Here is a 15,626-nt window from a genome sequence, read left to right on the forward strand (position 1 = left end):
CCCCTCACACTTGATCAGTTAACTCTATGTGTAGCTCTGTGTGTGACAGAAGAGAGCTCCCAACAGCTCCTGTGTCCTGTGTTTCTGACTGACGTGTCTGAAGAGAGCAGAGGAAATGTAACTAATTGTCACAGCTTTTTCATACGGTCTTTGCTTTCAGAGTTTGATATGTTTGATATTTGCTTTCTGTAGTCTGATATGCAACTCTGGCTGTGCATTGAAGCAGACACCCCTTCTGCAAAAACTGAGAAAATGATTTTTTTTCCGTTTTTTTCTTATTCTTCCTGTTAAAATGCATTTACAGTAAAGTGGCCCTTAGCAAAATGTACCCCCCAAAGAAAGCCTAATTGGTGGCGGAAAAACAAGATATAGATCAGTTCATTGTGATAAGTAATGATCAGGGCTGTGGAGTCGGAGTCGTGGAGTCGGGCAATTTTGGGTGCCTGGAGTCGGAGTCGGGAAAAAATGCACCGACTCCTAATGAATTTGTAACTTTATCATATTTTCTATTTTAATTACAATGTTCTATTTCTCAGATAATAGTCATTAAAAATTATATATATATATATATATATATATATATATATATATATATATATATATATATATATATATATATACATATATATATATATATATATATACATATATATATATATACATATATACATATATATATATATACATATATATATATATATATATATACATATACATATATACATATATATATACATATACATATATACATATATATATACATATACATATATATATATACATATACATATATATATACATATACATATATATATACATATATATATATACATATACATATACATATATACATATACATATATATATATATATATATATATATATATATATATATATATATATACACACACACACACACACACACACACACACACACACACACACACACACACACACACACACACACACACACAGTAATAGCTGCGCTTAGTCCACAAAAATGAAATAAGCCAATCAAAATTAGTTACTTGTGCTGCTTCAATAAAGCAGTCCCCGGATTTTTAAGGTCAGATATACATATCTGATTGTGACTGTATATATGATGTGTACACAGGAATCTCTTATATATACTAAATAACATCTATGCTGTAAAAATAAAGCCTGATGTGTAGCTGTGTCACTAATAGAGATGGTCAACGAGATGGAAATAATTCTGTATTGATGATGATTTATGCAAATGTATGCACTCCCTTTGCTGATGAAATCAAATAATTTGATATGTTGTTAAAATTTGGTTTGGTGACTACAAGTTAAAGGGTAACTGAGACGGATGAAAAGTAAAGTTTTATTCATACCTGGGGCTTCCTCCAGCCCCCTTCAGGCTAATCAGTCCCTCGCTGTCCTCCACCACCCGGATCTTCTGCTATGAGTCCTGGTAATTCAGCCAGTCAGCGCTGTCCGGCCGCATGCCGCTCCCACAGCTAGGAACATTCTGCACCTGCACAATAGTGCTGCACAGGTGTAGTATGCTCCTGGCGGCGGAGTGTGTGCATGCGCACTACGCCCAACTGGCTCAAGTACCTGGACTCATAGCAGAAGATCCAGGTGGTGGAGGAGGACAACGAGGGACTGATTATCCTGAAGGCGGCTGGAGGAAGCCCCAGGTATGTATAAAACTTTAATTTCATCTGTCTCAGGTTTACTTTGTTACACAGTAGTACTATACTCTACATATGCACTCCCCACAGAGCTGCAGGGAATCCACTGAGAATGCTGTGCACATTGAACACAGAGGTGTTGTCTGTTTACAATCTCCTCATTCCCCTGCAGAGTACCTGCACATCATTCGTACATGTACCCACACTTAACATTGCCTAGGGCCTGATAGATGTTCTTTGTTCCGGTTTTTACCTTTTACAAGTACTCTTACCAAGGACTAGTTTTAGTCTAAAGGGAATAAATATAGTAGTCTACATATCCTTCTCACTTCAGTTGTCTTGTAAAATTCCTAAGCGTTGGCAGTTAAGAGACGAATTTCATGTTACATACTATTAATCAACAAAATTGTAATATGCAAATTAGAGGAGTCGGAGTCGAGGAGTCGGTGGAATCCTAAACTGAGGAGTCGGAGTCGGTGGATTTTTGGACCGACTCCACAGCCCTGGTAATGATAAAGTTATAGATGAATGAATAGAAGGAGCGCTGAAAGGTGAAAATTGCTCTGGTGGTCAAGTGGTTAAGTCACTGGAAGGCAAAGTGATGCTAGCTACACACCATACAATTTTGTGTTAGATAATTCCGACATGTCCGATCTTATTTTCGTTTTTCTGATAGATTTCTCATAGAAGTGAATGTAAATAGTTAAGAAAAGATAACAGAATCGAATCGGAAATCGCTCGAAAAATTGAAACTGAAATCGATTGAACAGAAAATCGACCGAAAAAACGCATCGTGTGGTACAGCATTACATTTCACTGAAGCTAACTGATAACATGGATGAACAAATAATCAGATTGTCTTGTAATTAAAGCGGGTGTGAAATCAGAACTTCCTCTCTGCTCTAAAAGATATGCAACAGCATAATAACCTTTAAAGAAAAAGACCACATTTACTTACGGTAAAGTCTTTTCCAGTAGTCTGAAGGACAGCACCCCCTCTTGAGACTTGTCTCCCTTCCCTCACACTGGACAGGAAGCTAAAAGATAAAAATTTGCATAGCAGATATGCAGGCAGCATAAATACCCCCCAGCTCACCTAGAGCCCTCAGTTAATAAAAAGATTATATGGACGTATGCTTCAATAAATAAAAAACAATAAAAATAATTTGTATATTTACCTCAATATTTCCCACACTGGGTGGGTCGCAGGGGTGCTGTCCTTCAGACTACTGGAAAAGACTTTACCGTAAGTAAATGTGGTCTTTCCCAGAACGTCTTTCAGGACAGCACCCCCTCTTGAGAGATAGACAAGATGAAATCTTAGGGTGGGACGACTGCTTGTAGAACTTTCCTGCCAAAACTCAAGTCTGCACTGGAAAGGACATTAAGCCTGTAGTGCCTGACAAAAGTATTTTGACTGGACCAGGTGGCCGCCTTGCAAATCTGTTCGATGGATGCACCAGCCCTCTCTGCCTAGGATGTAGAGATACCTCTTGTCGAATGAGCTTTGATTGAAGTAGTAAGCAGTTTCCCCTGAGATCGGTATGAAGTAGTAATGGCTTCTCTAATCCATCTGGCCAATGTCGCTTTGGAGGCCTGCTTTCCTCTAGACACCCTCCAAACAATACCAGCATTGAATCCGATTTTCTCCATTCCTTAGTCCTCTCGAGATAATGAATGATACATCTTCTTACATCTAGACAATGCAGACATTTTTCCTTCTCATTGGATGGATTAGCACAAAAGGAAGGTAGAAATATCTCCTGGGATCTGTGGAATCTAGATACTACCTTAGGAAGAAAGGCGCTGTCTATTCTTAATGTAATTCGATCATCTGAAATAACACAGTATGGTTCCTGAATCGATAAAGCCTGAAGTTCTCCAACCCTTCTTGCTGACGTGATTGCCAACAGAAAGGCGGTTTTTAAAGAAAGAAATTTATCTGAAATTTCCCTCAATGGCTCGAATGGTGGTGTACACATAGCTTGAAGAACTGTATTTAAGTCCCATGAAGGAATTCTGGATCGAACTACTGGTCGTATTCTCTTTAGAGCCTGAAAAAACCTGATAAAGTACTCTTCTGCTGCCAGTTTTCTTTCAAGAAAAATACTGATCGCAGATGTCTGCACCTTCAAGGTACTGCTTTTATAGCCCCTGCTGAAGAAATTCAAGAACTGAGGTAGATAAAGATATATCTAGGGATCTCTCTTTACACCAATCTGAATATACTGACCATATCTTATTATAAATATTCCTTGTTACTTTTTTACGACATTGTATTAGGGTCTCAGATAACTTATCTGAGAACCCTCTTGCTTTCAAGATTTTCCATTCAGCTTCCAAGCCGTAAGGTGAAGAAGTTGTAGGTTCGGATGAAAGGCTATGCCCTGTTGTAATAGATCCTGCCGATTCGGAAGAATAATTGGCTGACATACTGTCAATTCCTGTAATAACGTGAACCATGGCCTCTTCGGCCAAAATGGGGCTATCAGGATCATGTGAGCTTGATCCTGCCTGATCTTGTTCAGAACTCGTGGGATGAGAGATATTGGGGGGAAACTGTACATCAGACCTGTTCCCCAATTTAGTGAGAAGGCATCCACTGCCCAAGGCTTGTCTAGAGGACACAGGGAGCAGAACTTCTGACACTTGGCATTGTCCTTGTTTGCAAATAAGTCCACATCCGGGGATCCCCACTGATCCCCGATTTCCTGAAAAACTGCCGGATTTAGGGCCCAATTGTCCTGCTTCAGAGGGGACCTGCTTAGGAAGTCTGCCAACTGGTTGGCTGTACCTTTTAAATGTCGGGCCCTTATAGACTTCAGATTCCTTTCCGCCCAATTCAGGATTCGTCTGGTTTGGGACCACAGTAACGAACTTGTTGTCCCTCCCTGACGATTTAGGTAAGCTACCACACTGCTGTTGTCGGTTCTTATTAGTACGTGACTCTGAGATATGTCTCGACTGAAATTTTGTAGTGCTAACCATACTGCTTGAAGTTCCCTGCTGTTTGACGATCTGGCTCTCATTTTGTTGGACCACTGTCCTTGACCATCCATGTGGGCTCCCCAACCCCACAGACTGGCATCGTTGTTATCACTGATTGAGATGGATAATGCCACAGCCGACCTTCTGACAGATGTGTGAGATCTTTCCACCACATGAGAGAGACCTTTATACTGTAAGGAATTAATACTTTCTTGTCTAGGAGTTTCACATCCCTGTTCCATTCCTTTAGGATCAAAATTTGCAAAGTTCTGGCATGGAACTGACCCCACTGAATGGCCGGAAAGGCGGAAGTTAGAAGTCCCAGAATTGCCATTGCCTTTCTGAGGGAGATGTAATGGGCCTGCTGGAAAGAAGAAACAACATTAAGTAACGCAGAAATCTTTCTGTCTGGCAACAAAATCCTTTCACTAGTGGTAGAAATATTGAATACTAAAAATTCCATTAACTGTGAAGGATTTAGGGATGACTTAGACCAGTTAATAAGCCATCCCAAAGATTGCAACAAAGAAATAGTAGATTCTAGCTGCAACAACACGGAGTCTCTAGATTGTCCCCAAATCAATAAATCATCCAGGTAACTAAGAACCGATATGGACCTGCCCCTGATTACCGCTAATACTTCTGACAAAATTTTTGTGAAGAGCCAGGGAGCAGAAGAGATGCCGAAAGGTAGAGCATTAAACTGGAAGTGTCTTACCTTTCCCTCCAGCTGCACTGCGAACCTGAGGAATTGTTGTGATCTCAGATGAATTGGGACGTGCAGGTATGCATCCTTTAAGTCCAGAGATGCTAGGAAGCAATCTTTCTGTAAGAGTTATTACAGAGTAAATATTGTCCATTCGAAATCTTCTGTATTTTATTGACTTGTTTAATTCCTTCAGGTTCAGGATGAATCGAAAATCTCCCTGAGGCTTTTTTACCAGGAATACTGGGGAGTAAAAACCCAACCCCTGTTGACATTTTGGAACCTCCCTGATTACTCTTTTTTGTAACAGAGAGGATATTTCCCTTTGAAGTGCTAGACCCTGAACAATGTCCCTTGGAGTTGGACAGACAAGAAACCTTTGAGGGGGGACCTGTGTGAACTCTATGCTGTACCCCTCTAAAATTATCTTTAATAGCCACTGATTTTGAAATATTTCCTGCCATGTCTCGTAAAAGTGGGTAATCCTTCCCCCCACTGGGATGCTGGCGTCATTGTTTATTAGACTGGGTTGAAGAATGAGGGGTAAAGTTTGATTTTCCCTTTTGTGCTTTATAGGGGGCCCATCTTTTCTTTGTGGTGGTTTTATTATCCGACTCTGGCTTGGTGTTGGCACGAAAGGAACGTTTAGACTGAAAAACTCTCTTCCTAACAGGAAAATTTTTCTTGACGTCAGCTGTTCTCTCTAAGGTCTCATCAAGTTTTAGATCCAAACAACAACTCTCCCTCACAGGGTATTCCGCATAGTTTGGCCACACTCCACGTCTAGCTGAATTGACTAATGCAGTAGTCCTGGCAGTAAGCTTCACTGTGTCATCCGCTGCATCAGTCATATAATTGGTGGCATTAAGCAAATTAGGGAAATCCGTTAAGATTTCCTCCCTAGGTACCCCTGTGGCAATTTTATGTTGTGTCTCCATCAACCAGGTTTTTAGGGATCTACCCACTGCCGTAGAAGCAACAGCAGGTTTAAATTTAAGGGAGGATGACTCCCAAGCTCTCCTTAGAAGGTTATTGGTCTTTTTGTCTATCGGGTCCTTAAGGTGCCCGTAATCCTCAAAAAGTAAGTCTGTATTTCTCGAAACTCTGGATAAAGCTGGGTCAAGTTTAGGAGAGGGACCCCAGAATTTCTGATCCTCGGCGGAAAAGGGGTACCGCCTGTTAAGGGTCCTTGGCCAAAAAGCCCGTTTCTCAGGATTATCCCACTCTTTTCTTATCATATCTTTTAGAGAAGAATGGACCGGGATAAAAGAGGAATGAGGATCAGATAAGCTCTCATACATTTGATCCAACTGAGATAGAGATTTCCTTTCTGTCTCAATGCCCATAGTATTATGCATGGCCGATAATAAAACATTAATAAGATCAGGTGAAAAAGCAAACTTCTGATTTTTCCCTGACTTTTCCCCCTCTTCATCCTCCGAAATGTCTACAAAGGATGAAATTTCTCCCTCAGATAGCTCAGACCCAACTGATTCCTCAGCCCTTCTCTTCCTAGAAACTGCTGTGGGAACTAAAGATATCGGAGGGGACCCAGGAGGGGGAATGGGATCCTCTGGTTGTACAACTTCCAAAGGGGTCGGTGTGGATGATGATGATATCGCAGAATCCTTAATCTCCTTAATAGCTGTGGTCATTTCTGATCTCATCCATCCCATTAGATTGTCAGTGCAATGGTGACACAATTTCCTGGTTGAAGAAGAGGAAATCTTTGCATTGCATAGTGGACATTTTCTTTCTCCCTTAGAAGAAGATGTAGAAGCAGAAGTAGATGAGTGATGCTGGGAACCTGACTTGTCCTTTTTAGGCTGTAATAAAGCATAATATGGACTAAATTAGTGCAGATCCCTACATCCCTATCATACCCCACCTTTATACATATTTCCCCCGGTATTAGAGCACCCCTGTGCCGCTTACCAGAGAGGGTTCAGTGCCAGACTCAGCAGATTGCAGCGGAGCGGGGCCTGCAGCGTCCTCCATGTTGCCAAAGAGGTGGGAACATGCACTGCTTTCATTTAAATAGTATTGGTTGATTACCTGATTAGTGTGCGGTAGGTCCAGGTGCGCCGAATTGCGCCTGCAAAACGGCGCTTCCTACTTCCGGTCACCCGGGACGCAGCGCGTGACGCACTTCCGGTATCCGCCCAGAAATTTTCCTTTGCGCGCCCATGCGCGTATATCGAAGCTGCCAGATCTGGAGAAGCCTCCTCCACGCTGTCCGAGCTGCACGCCGGCTCCCCTGACCATCTCTATCTGCAGTCTGCAACAACGCTGCCCCAGCCGCCTGACAACGATGGCTCCTGCGGAGGATCCCCAAGCGTTCCGTCCGGGACAGAAAAAACAACTGAGGGCTCTAGGTTAGCTGGGGGGTATTTATGCTGCCTGCATATCTGCTATGCAAATTTTTATCTTTTAGCTTCCTGGCCAGTGTGAGGGAAGGGAGACAAGTCTCAAGAGGGGGTGCTGTCCTGAAAGACGTTCTGGGAAACATTTCTTACAGCTGATAAAAATCCAGCAATACATCTGTAGTTTGTCTACTTCCTGCTTTCATGGAAGCAGATATATTGTTAACATCCTGTATTTACCAATGAGCTCTCTACCATGGTAATCAGCTGATACAGCTGAGGGATCAAATTACTTCTTGTGCTTCATCACAGATGAAGGGGGATTAGATAGGCTAAATTCTTTAAATGCATACAAGGATGCATTTCTCTAGGCTTTCCTTTTACGTGAAAGAGTTCAGGTCCAGTTGAAGAATTTTCAAAAGAAATAAAGCAAAAATATTCTCTACTCAGCATTGTTTATTCTTCCAAATACAGCTCAACACAATCTGATCATTGTGTACATAGCAAAGGAAATCTTATGAATTAGCTTCTGAGTAAAGTGGAAGCTTAAAGGACACCCAAGGTGAAAATAAAGTGATGAGAAACAATTGTATCTATCCTCCTAAAAAGTTTTTTTTTTTTTTTTTAGCTATTCCAGTTTTATTTTATACTTAAATCTAGTTTTTACGGTTTCATTGTCTTTGCTCAATGACACCTTCATTGCCAGAGCTTAAATCTATGAACTTTTAACCCTTTTTATCTCGTTCCTGATCCCAGAAGCCATTTACTGTCAGGAAAGTGTTTTATGGCTGTAATTACTTATCAGTGGCAGGCAGAGAAAGGGAAAAAAACAAAAAAAAAAAAAGAACACAGTAGTGTCATTTGTGCGCTTGGCACTATACATACAAATGTCTATCTCATGTCACCTCTGTTATCCTTTAAGTATTAACCCTTCCAGTAACCTAAAAACCAGTCATAACTGTATTTTCCCCAATTAGGTTTATACAGTGTTTAAGGTTTTAGACCAGAGATGAAATATGGGTTTCAAATCACTTTAAGGGATACATGAGTTAATGATATTGCAAAACACTGGCAAGAAGTACCTTAATGTTGATGAGCAGCTCCAAGAAATTCTTTGGTGGCATTACGATGGATGTGTTTAGGGGGATGACATAGCATTTGTTCAGGCTGAGGTCCAGGTAAGCAGTGAGTTTCTGTAGAGAGAGAAAAGAAAAGATAGGTCACTTGAAAGATGTAAATGCATCATAATATACACCAGTATAAAAAAATTCCTCAAAACAGTGGCACTGCACTCTAGCTCTACAGAAGCATTACTACAGAACTCTGCAGACACTCTACACTGCACCATCACCCACTCGCTTTACATAACATATTACTTAAATGAGCAGAGTTCCTGGGCTATATTGTGCGGTGTCATTGTGGAGCAATGAGGAGTAGGATGAGTTTTCAAATGCAGTGCTCCTCTGTAGTACATTTCAAGTGATTTTATGGAAGGTCTTATTTTTATAAGTATTTTTGCAATTTAATAACGTTTATCTGTATTATTCTCATACTTCAGCGAGCAGACCAATTTTCTTTCATTGTCTGTTACACAAGATGTTCACCCATATAAAGGTCCCTTTCACACTTACTGCATCGATCTGCGTTGCGGTCTGCTCCCTCGCTTCATGGCCATTAGTCTCAATGAGACTATTCACACTACCCGCGGTGCGATGCTATGCTGCCACAAACTCTACAGTGCCAACCACACGATTATGCTGCAATGCAAGTCTATGACGAAGCAGTAAGTGTGCACAAGCGATCAGTGACAAACTTCCCGTCCAGCAGACCAGTAAGCCACTGAGCAGGGCCGACGCCACGCACATTACCTTGTCAGTGCATTGTGAAAGGGGATATGGTACAGTGCGATTGTCCTGCCGAAAGCTCTCCAGCTGCTGGATGGACACACTACATTAAATGTGAAAGTAGCCAAAAGGGGACCTCCGCTGAAAATTCCAAAGTGAAAACACCGCTACTGTGATTCCCCCCCCCCCCCCCCCCCTTTTTTACCCAATGCAGCAAGAGTAATAAAAGATATAAAAGTTGAAAAAAATAAATAATTACTGGTAAATAGAGGCCTTACATGGTATCTTTAACCCCCTTGCCGTTCCAATTATGTCGGCGAGGGGGGCGGCGCAGCACTTTTTTTTTTTTTTAATCATGTAGCTAGCCTAGCACTAGCTACATGATAGCCGCTGAGCAGCGGCATCCCTCCACCCACTCCGATCGCCTCCGGCGATCTGCGCAAGCAGGAAATCCCGTTCAGAGCGTGATTTCCTGCTTGGCTTCCCCCGTCGACATGGCGACGATCGCAATGACGTCACCGACGTCATAGGGAGTCCCTATCCACCCCTCAGCGCTGCCGGGCACTGATTGGCCAGGCTGCGCTAAGGGTTTGGGGGGGGCGGGTAGTGGCGAATCGGCGGCAATCGCATACTACACGCAGCTAGCAAAGTGCTAGCTGCGTGTAGAGAAAAAAAATTCCGCGAAAACTGGCCCAGCAGGACCAGAGCAATCCTCCTGCGCAGGTTACCCCGAGCTGAGCTCGGGATAACCGGCAAGGAGGTTAAAAAGTACCTAAATTATAAATTACAGTTTGCTTTAAAGCTAATAAGTTGCTAAGATATATATAATATCACACATAATAAAGTGTGATTTTCTCACCCCCAGGGTCCGTATTCCACATATGGGCTTGAAATCCCCGCCCCCAGGGTGTAATTGGGCCCTGGCATTTCTTTTTCTTTCCAAACCATAGGTGCAGAGGATGCTGGAGGATTGATATAACTTCACCCCTTATGTCCATGTGATCTAATCTAGGCAGGTAGACAGACATATGAAATAAGATTTTTAGCAAACAGACAGCATAAGACAGGCTACAGCAGTTCTCCTGTCTCTTCTCTCTCCTACACACTGTGACAAGAGAATTCATTTAATCCAGGCATGTGGGGGGGGGGGGGGGGGGGGGGAAATCACAGGGTTGAGGTCCTCTCTGGCAAACATCAAGCATGTAAGCATCCTAATGTTTCAAGACCCAGAGTGCCAGTTCATCTTGAGCGAGTGCTTTCCTGCCCGCCTTACCCCACTAGCCAGACTTATAGAAGTTGTTTATTTTTTTAATTATATATTTTATTTTTAAATAAATATTTAAATAAATATTATCTTTTTTTCTCTCTTCCTCCCCCCACCAGCCAATGACAGCAATTTTTCAACCCCCCACTTTTTTTTTTTTTGCTTTTTTAAAACAATGTTTAATAATTTTCCATATGCTTGAAAAATCCTGTTTTGATTATCTATATACCGTATATACTCGCATACAAGCCGAATTTTTGACCCCCAAAAAGGGGGTCAAAAGTTGGGGGGTCGGCTTGTATGCGAGTCTTCCCTGGTGGTATAGTGGTGGGTGTTCCGCACCCCGCTCCCCCCCCCTCCCCGCTCCCCCCGCGGCCGCCGCTGCTATTACCTGCAGGCAGCGGCCGCTTCCTAATCAGCGTTCCTCTTCTTAAACTTTTCAGCGTGTATCACAGCAGCGCGCCCGGCGCTGCTGCTGTGACGATGCAGGGGCAGGAAAGAGCGGTTCCCTTGGTAACGGCGATACAGATCGCCGTTATAGGGAGCCGCGCTCTTTCCTGCACTCTGCATCGTCACAGCAGCAGCGCCGGGCGCGCTGCTGTGATACACGCTGAAAAGTTTAAGAAGAGGAACGCGGATTAGGAAGCGGCCGCTGCCTGCAGGTAATAGCGGGGAGGGGGGGGGGAGCCGGGAGTGCTACCTACCTATGCTGGGCACTATACTGGCTAAACTGGGCACTAAACTAGCTAAACTGGGCACTAAACTAGCTAAACTGGGCACTATATTGGCTAAACTGGGCACTATATTGGCTAAACTGGGCACTATACTGGCTAAACTGGGCACTATACTGGCTAAACTGGGCACTATACTGGCTAAACTGGGCACTATACTAGCTAAACTGGGCACTATACTGGCTAAACTGGGCACTATACTGGCTAAACTGGGCACTATACTGGCTAAACTGGGCACTATACTGGCTAAACTAGGCACTATACTGGCTAAACTGGGCACTATACTGGCTAAACTGGGCACTATACTAGCTAAACTGGGCACTAAACTGGGCACTATACTGGCTAAACTGGGCACTTTACTAACTAAACTGGGCACTATACTGGCTAAACTGGGCACTTTACTAGCTAAACTGGGCACTATACTAGCTAAACTGAGGCACTACCTACCCATACTGGGCACTATACTGGGCACTATACTGGCTATACTGGGCACTTTACTAGCTATACTGGGCACTATACTAGCTATACTGGACACTACCTACCTATACTGGGCACTATACTAGCTATACTGGGACACACTGGGGGGCTGCACCAATCCAGCATTTCCTACCCCCGGCTTATATGGGGGTCAATCATTTTTCCCAGTTTTTTCAGGGAAAAGTTGGGGGGTCGGCTTATATGCCCGTCGGCTTATATGCGAGTATATACGGTACCTCTGGCTGATAAACGCCAGCAGCTCCGTAAGATAAGGGTAAATACTCCTAATATAATATGTACATTATTTATAATATTTCATCTGTAATATATATGAAATGAAACACTGGATACAATGCTATCGCTGATTACAATCTGATGCTGTAAATTTATGTATATCTTTAATACTAGTTTACTTAGAAGTCTCATGTTTACTAATATAGACACTGCTATTGGCCTGAGGAAGCGGGCTCAGACCCGTGAAAACGCGTTGCCTGTGCTACCAATAAAATCTGTTGTCCCTACAAAGATTTGTCGTCCTTGAGGTAAGCAACCTTAAACCTTTATCGGTTTTAAAACTGCTTTTAAACGCTTTTATATACCACCAGGGCGCCTCTTTAAACCATTTAGTGCAATGACAGCAGATTGCCTTTGTGCCTCCAGAGGGGACAGCTGTGTCACACGGCTTTCCACAGTACAGCAATGCCTTAGATCGCAGCACTGTACAGTGTAAATAGACGGCAGTTTCACTGTCTAACATTCTCCTAGCGGCGATCGCATCAGCATGCATGATCTCCAGCAAATCCACGGCCCAGGACTTGACGCCAATTGGCGTTAGGCGGTCCTAGGTCTGCCACCGCGCTCACGCCAATTGGCTTGACGCGGTCGTTAGGTAGTTAAACTGTACCAGAGACAAGTCTAACAAAGATTTATACACAACTGGGGCTTCCTCCAGCCCCCTCCGCACGGATCACTCCCATGACGACTTCCTCAGTCTTCTGTATCTGGTCCCGTAAGTTCGGCCAGCTGCAGCCAGTCTGCGCAAGTTAGGAGACCCGCTACAGGCAATAGAGAAGGCTGAGGAAGACGGTGTGGGAACGATCCGTGCGGAGGGGGCTGGAGGAAGCCCCAGGTATGTATAAAACAAAAAAACAAAAAACTTTTAGTTAGACTCATCTCTGGTTTCCTTTAAGTGAAGTAACCCTTTATAGTATAATTGTGGTTTCAGGTACTGCTAATGACTTGCTATACTGGCACTAGAGAGGAACCTGCAGGAGAAAAGTACTTTACAAATGTTTTGTTGTTGATTCTTTTGAGCGATCACAAAACAATATGCTATACCTATTGCCTGCTTAAGAGGCAGCACATGGACACAATGTCTGCTGAGCTCCATCTAGCATGTTTGCTCAGCTGAAAGTGGACCTCTGCTCTAAAAACAAAACAAAACAAAAATTAAACGAAAGACACTGCCATTCTGGACCAGTCGGAAATAATCAATTCGATCAGTCTACCTGACGGTAAATTGCATGGTGGCTACCAGGCATAATGTATGTGTCTGTACAGACTGTGGTGAATACATAATTATATAGCGCCGACATATTACGCAGTGCTGTACAGTGTGTGTGTGTGTGTGTGTGTGTGTGTGTGTGTGTGTGTGTGTGTGTGTGTGTGTGTGTGTGTGTGTGTGTGTGTGTGTGTGTGTGTGTGTGTGTGTGTGTGTGTGTGTGTGTGTGTGTGTGTGTGTGTGTGTGTGTGTGTGTGTGTGTAAAACTATTTGCCCCCTTCCTGATTTCTTATTCTTTTGCATGTTTGTCACACTTAAATGTTTCTGCTCATCAAAAACCGTTAACCATTAGTCAAAGATAACATAATTGAACACAAAATGCAGTTTTAAATGATGGTTTTTATTATTTAGTGAGGAAAAAAAACTACATGGCCCTGTGTAAAAAAGTGATTGCCCCCCCTTGTTAAAAAATAACGTAACTGTGGTTTATCACACCTGAGTTCAATTTCTGTAGTCACCCCCAGGCCTGATTACTGCCACACCTGTTTCAATCAAGAAATCACGTAAATAGGAGCTATCTGACACAGAGAAGTAAACCAAAAGCACCTCAAAAGCTAGACATCATGCCAAGATCCAAAGAAATTCAGGAACAAATCAGAACAAAAGTACTGTAATTGAGATCCATCAGTCTGGTAAAGGTTATAAAGCCATTTCTAAAGCTTTGGGACTCCAGCGAACCACAGTGAGAGCCATTATCCACAAATGGCAGAAACATGGAACAGTGATAAACCTTCCCAGGAGTGGCTGGCCGACCAAAAATATCCCAAGAGGCAGAGAAAACTCATCCGAGAGGCCACAAAAGACCCCAGGACAACATCTAAAGAACTGCAGGCCTCACTTGCCTCAATTAAAGTCAGTGTTCACAACTCCACCATAAGAAAGAGATTGGGCAAAAACGGTCTGCATGGCAGATATCCAAGGCGCAAACCACTTTTAAGCAAAAAGAACATTAAGGCTCGTCTCAATTTTGCTAAAAAAACATCTCAATGATTGCCAAGACTTGTGGGAAAATACCTTGTGGACTGCCGAGACAAAAGTTGAACTTTTTGGAAGATGCGTGTCCTGTTAAATCTGTCGTAGAAGAAACACAGCATTTCAGCAAAAGAACATCATACCAACAGTAAAATATGGTGGTGGTAGTGTGATGGTCTGGGGTTGTTTTGCTGCTTCAGGACCTGGAAGGCTTGCTGTGATAGATGGAACCATGAATTCTACTGTCTACCAAAAAATCCTGAAGGAGAATGTCCGGCCATCTGTTCGTCAACTCAAGCTGAAGCGATCTTGGGTGCTGCAGCAGGACAATGACCCAAAAGACACCAGCAAATCCCCCTCTGAATGGCTGAAGAAAAACAAAATGAAGACTTTGGAGTGGCCTAGTCAAAGCCCTGACCTGAATCCTATTGAGATGCTGTGGCATGACCTTAAAAAGGCAGTTCATGCTAGAAAACCCTCAAATAAAGCTGAATTACAACAATTCTGCAAAGATGAGTGGGCCAAAATTCCTCCAGAGCGCTGTAAAAGACTTGTTGCAAACGCTTGATTGCAGTTATTGCTGCTAAGGGTGGTCCAACCAGTTATTAGGTTCAGGGGGCAATTTCTTTTTCACACAGGGCCATGTAGGTTTTGAGTTTTTTCTCTCACTAAATAATAAAAACTATTATTTAAAACTGCATTTTGTGTTTAATTATGTTATCTTTAACTAATGGTTAAAGGGACACTTAAGTCAAACAAAAAAAAAATGAGTTTTACTCACCTGGGGCTTCCAATAGCCCGCTGCAGCTGTCCGGTGCCCTCGCCATCTCCCTCCGATCCTCCTGGCCCCGCCGGCAGCCACTTCCTGTTTCGGTGACAGGAGCTGACAGGCTGGGGACGCGAGTGATTCTTCGCGTTCCTGGCCACAATAGCGCCATCTATGCTGCTATAGCATATATCATATACCATATAGCAGCACAGAGGGTGCTAATGTGTCTGGGAACGTGAAGAATCACTCGCGTCCCCAGCCTGTCAGCTCCTGTCACTGAAACAGGAAGTGGC

The 15,626-nt window shown here is 43.0% G+C and overlaps 1 protein-coding gene across 1 annotated transcript in view; it reads right to left on the minus strand.

Annotated features, from left to right (window-relative positions):
* The window catches only part of ITM2B (integral membrane protein 2B), a 75,914-nt gene that overhangs the window by 16,321 nt on the left and 43,967 nt on the right, over positions 1-15,626 (minus strand). The window contains exon 4 of the mRNA XM_068267733.1: positions 8,798-8,908. Coding sequence (XP_068123834.1) covers positions 8,798-8,908 — 111 coding nt within the window. The remainder of the gene's footprint in view (positions 1-8,797; positions 8,909-15,626) is intronic.

This window comes from Hyperolius riggenbachi, chromosome 2 (genome assembly GCF_040937935.1).
Source record: "Hyperolius riggenbachi isolate aHypRig1 chromosome 2, aHypRig1.pri, whole genome shotgun sequence".
NCBI lineage: Eukaryota > Metazoa > Chordata > Amphibia > Anura > Hyperoliidae > Hyperolius > Hyperolius riggenbachi.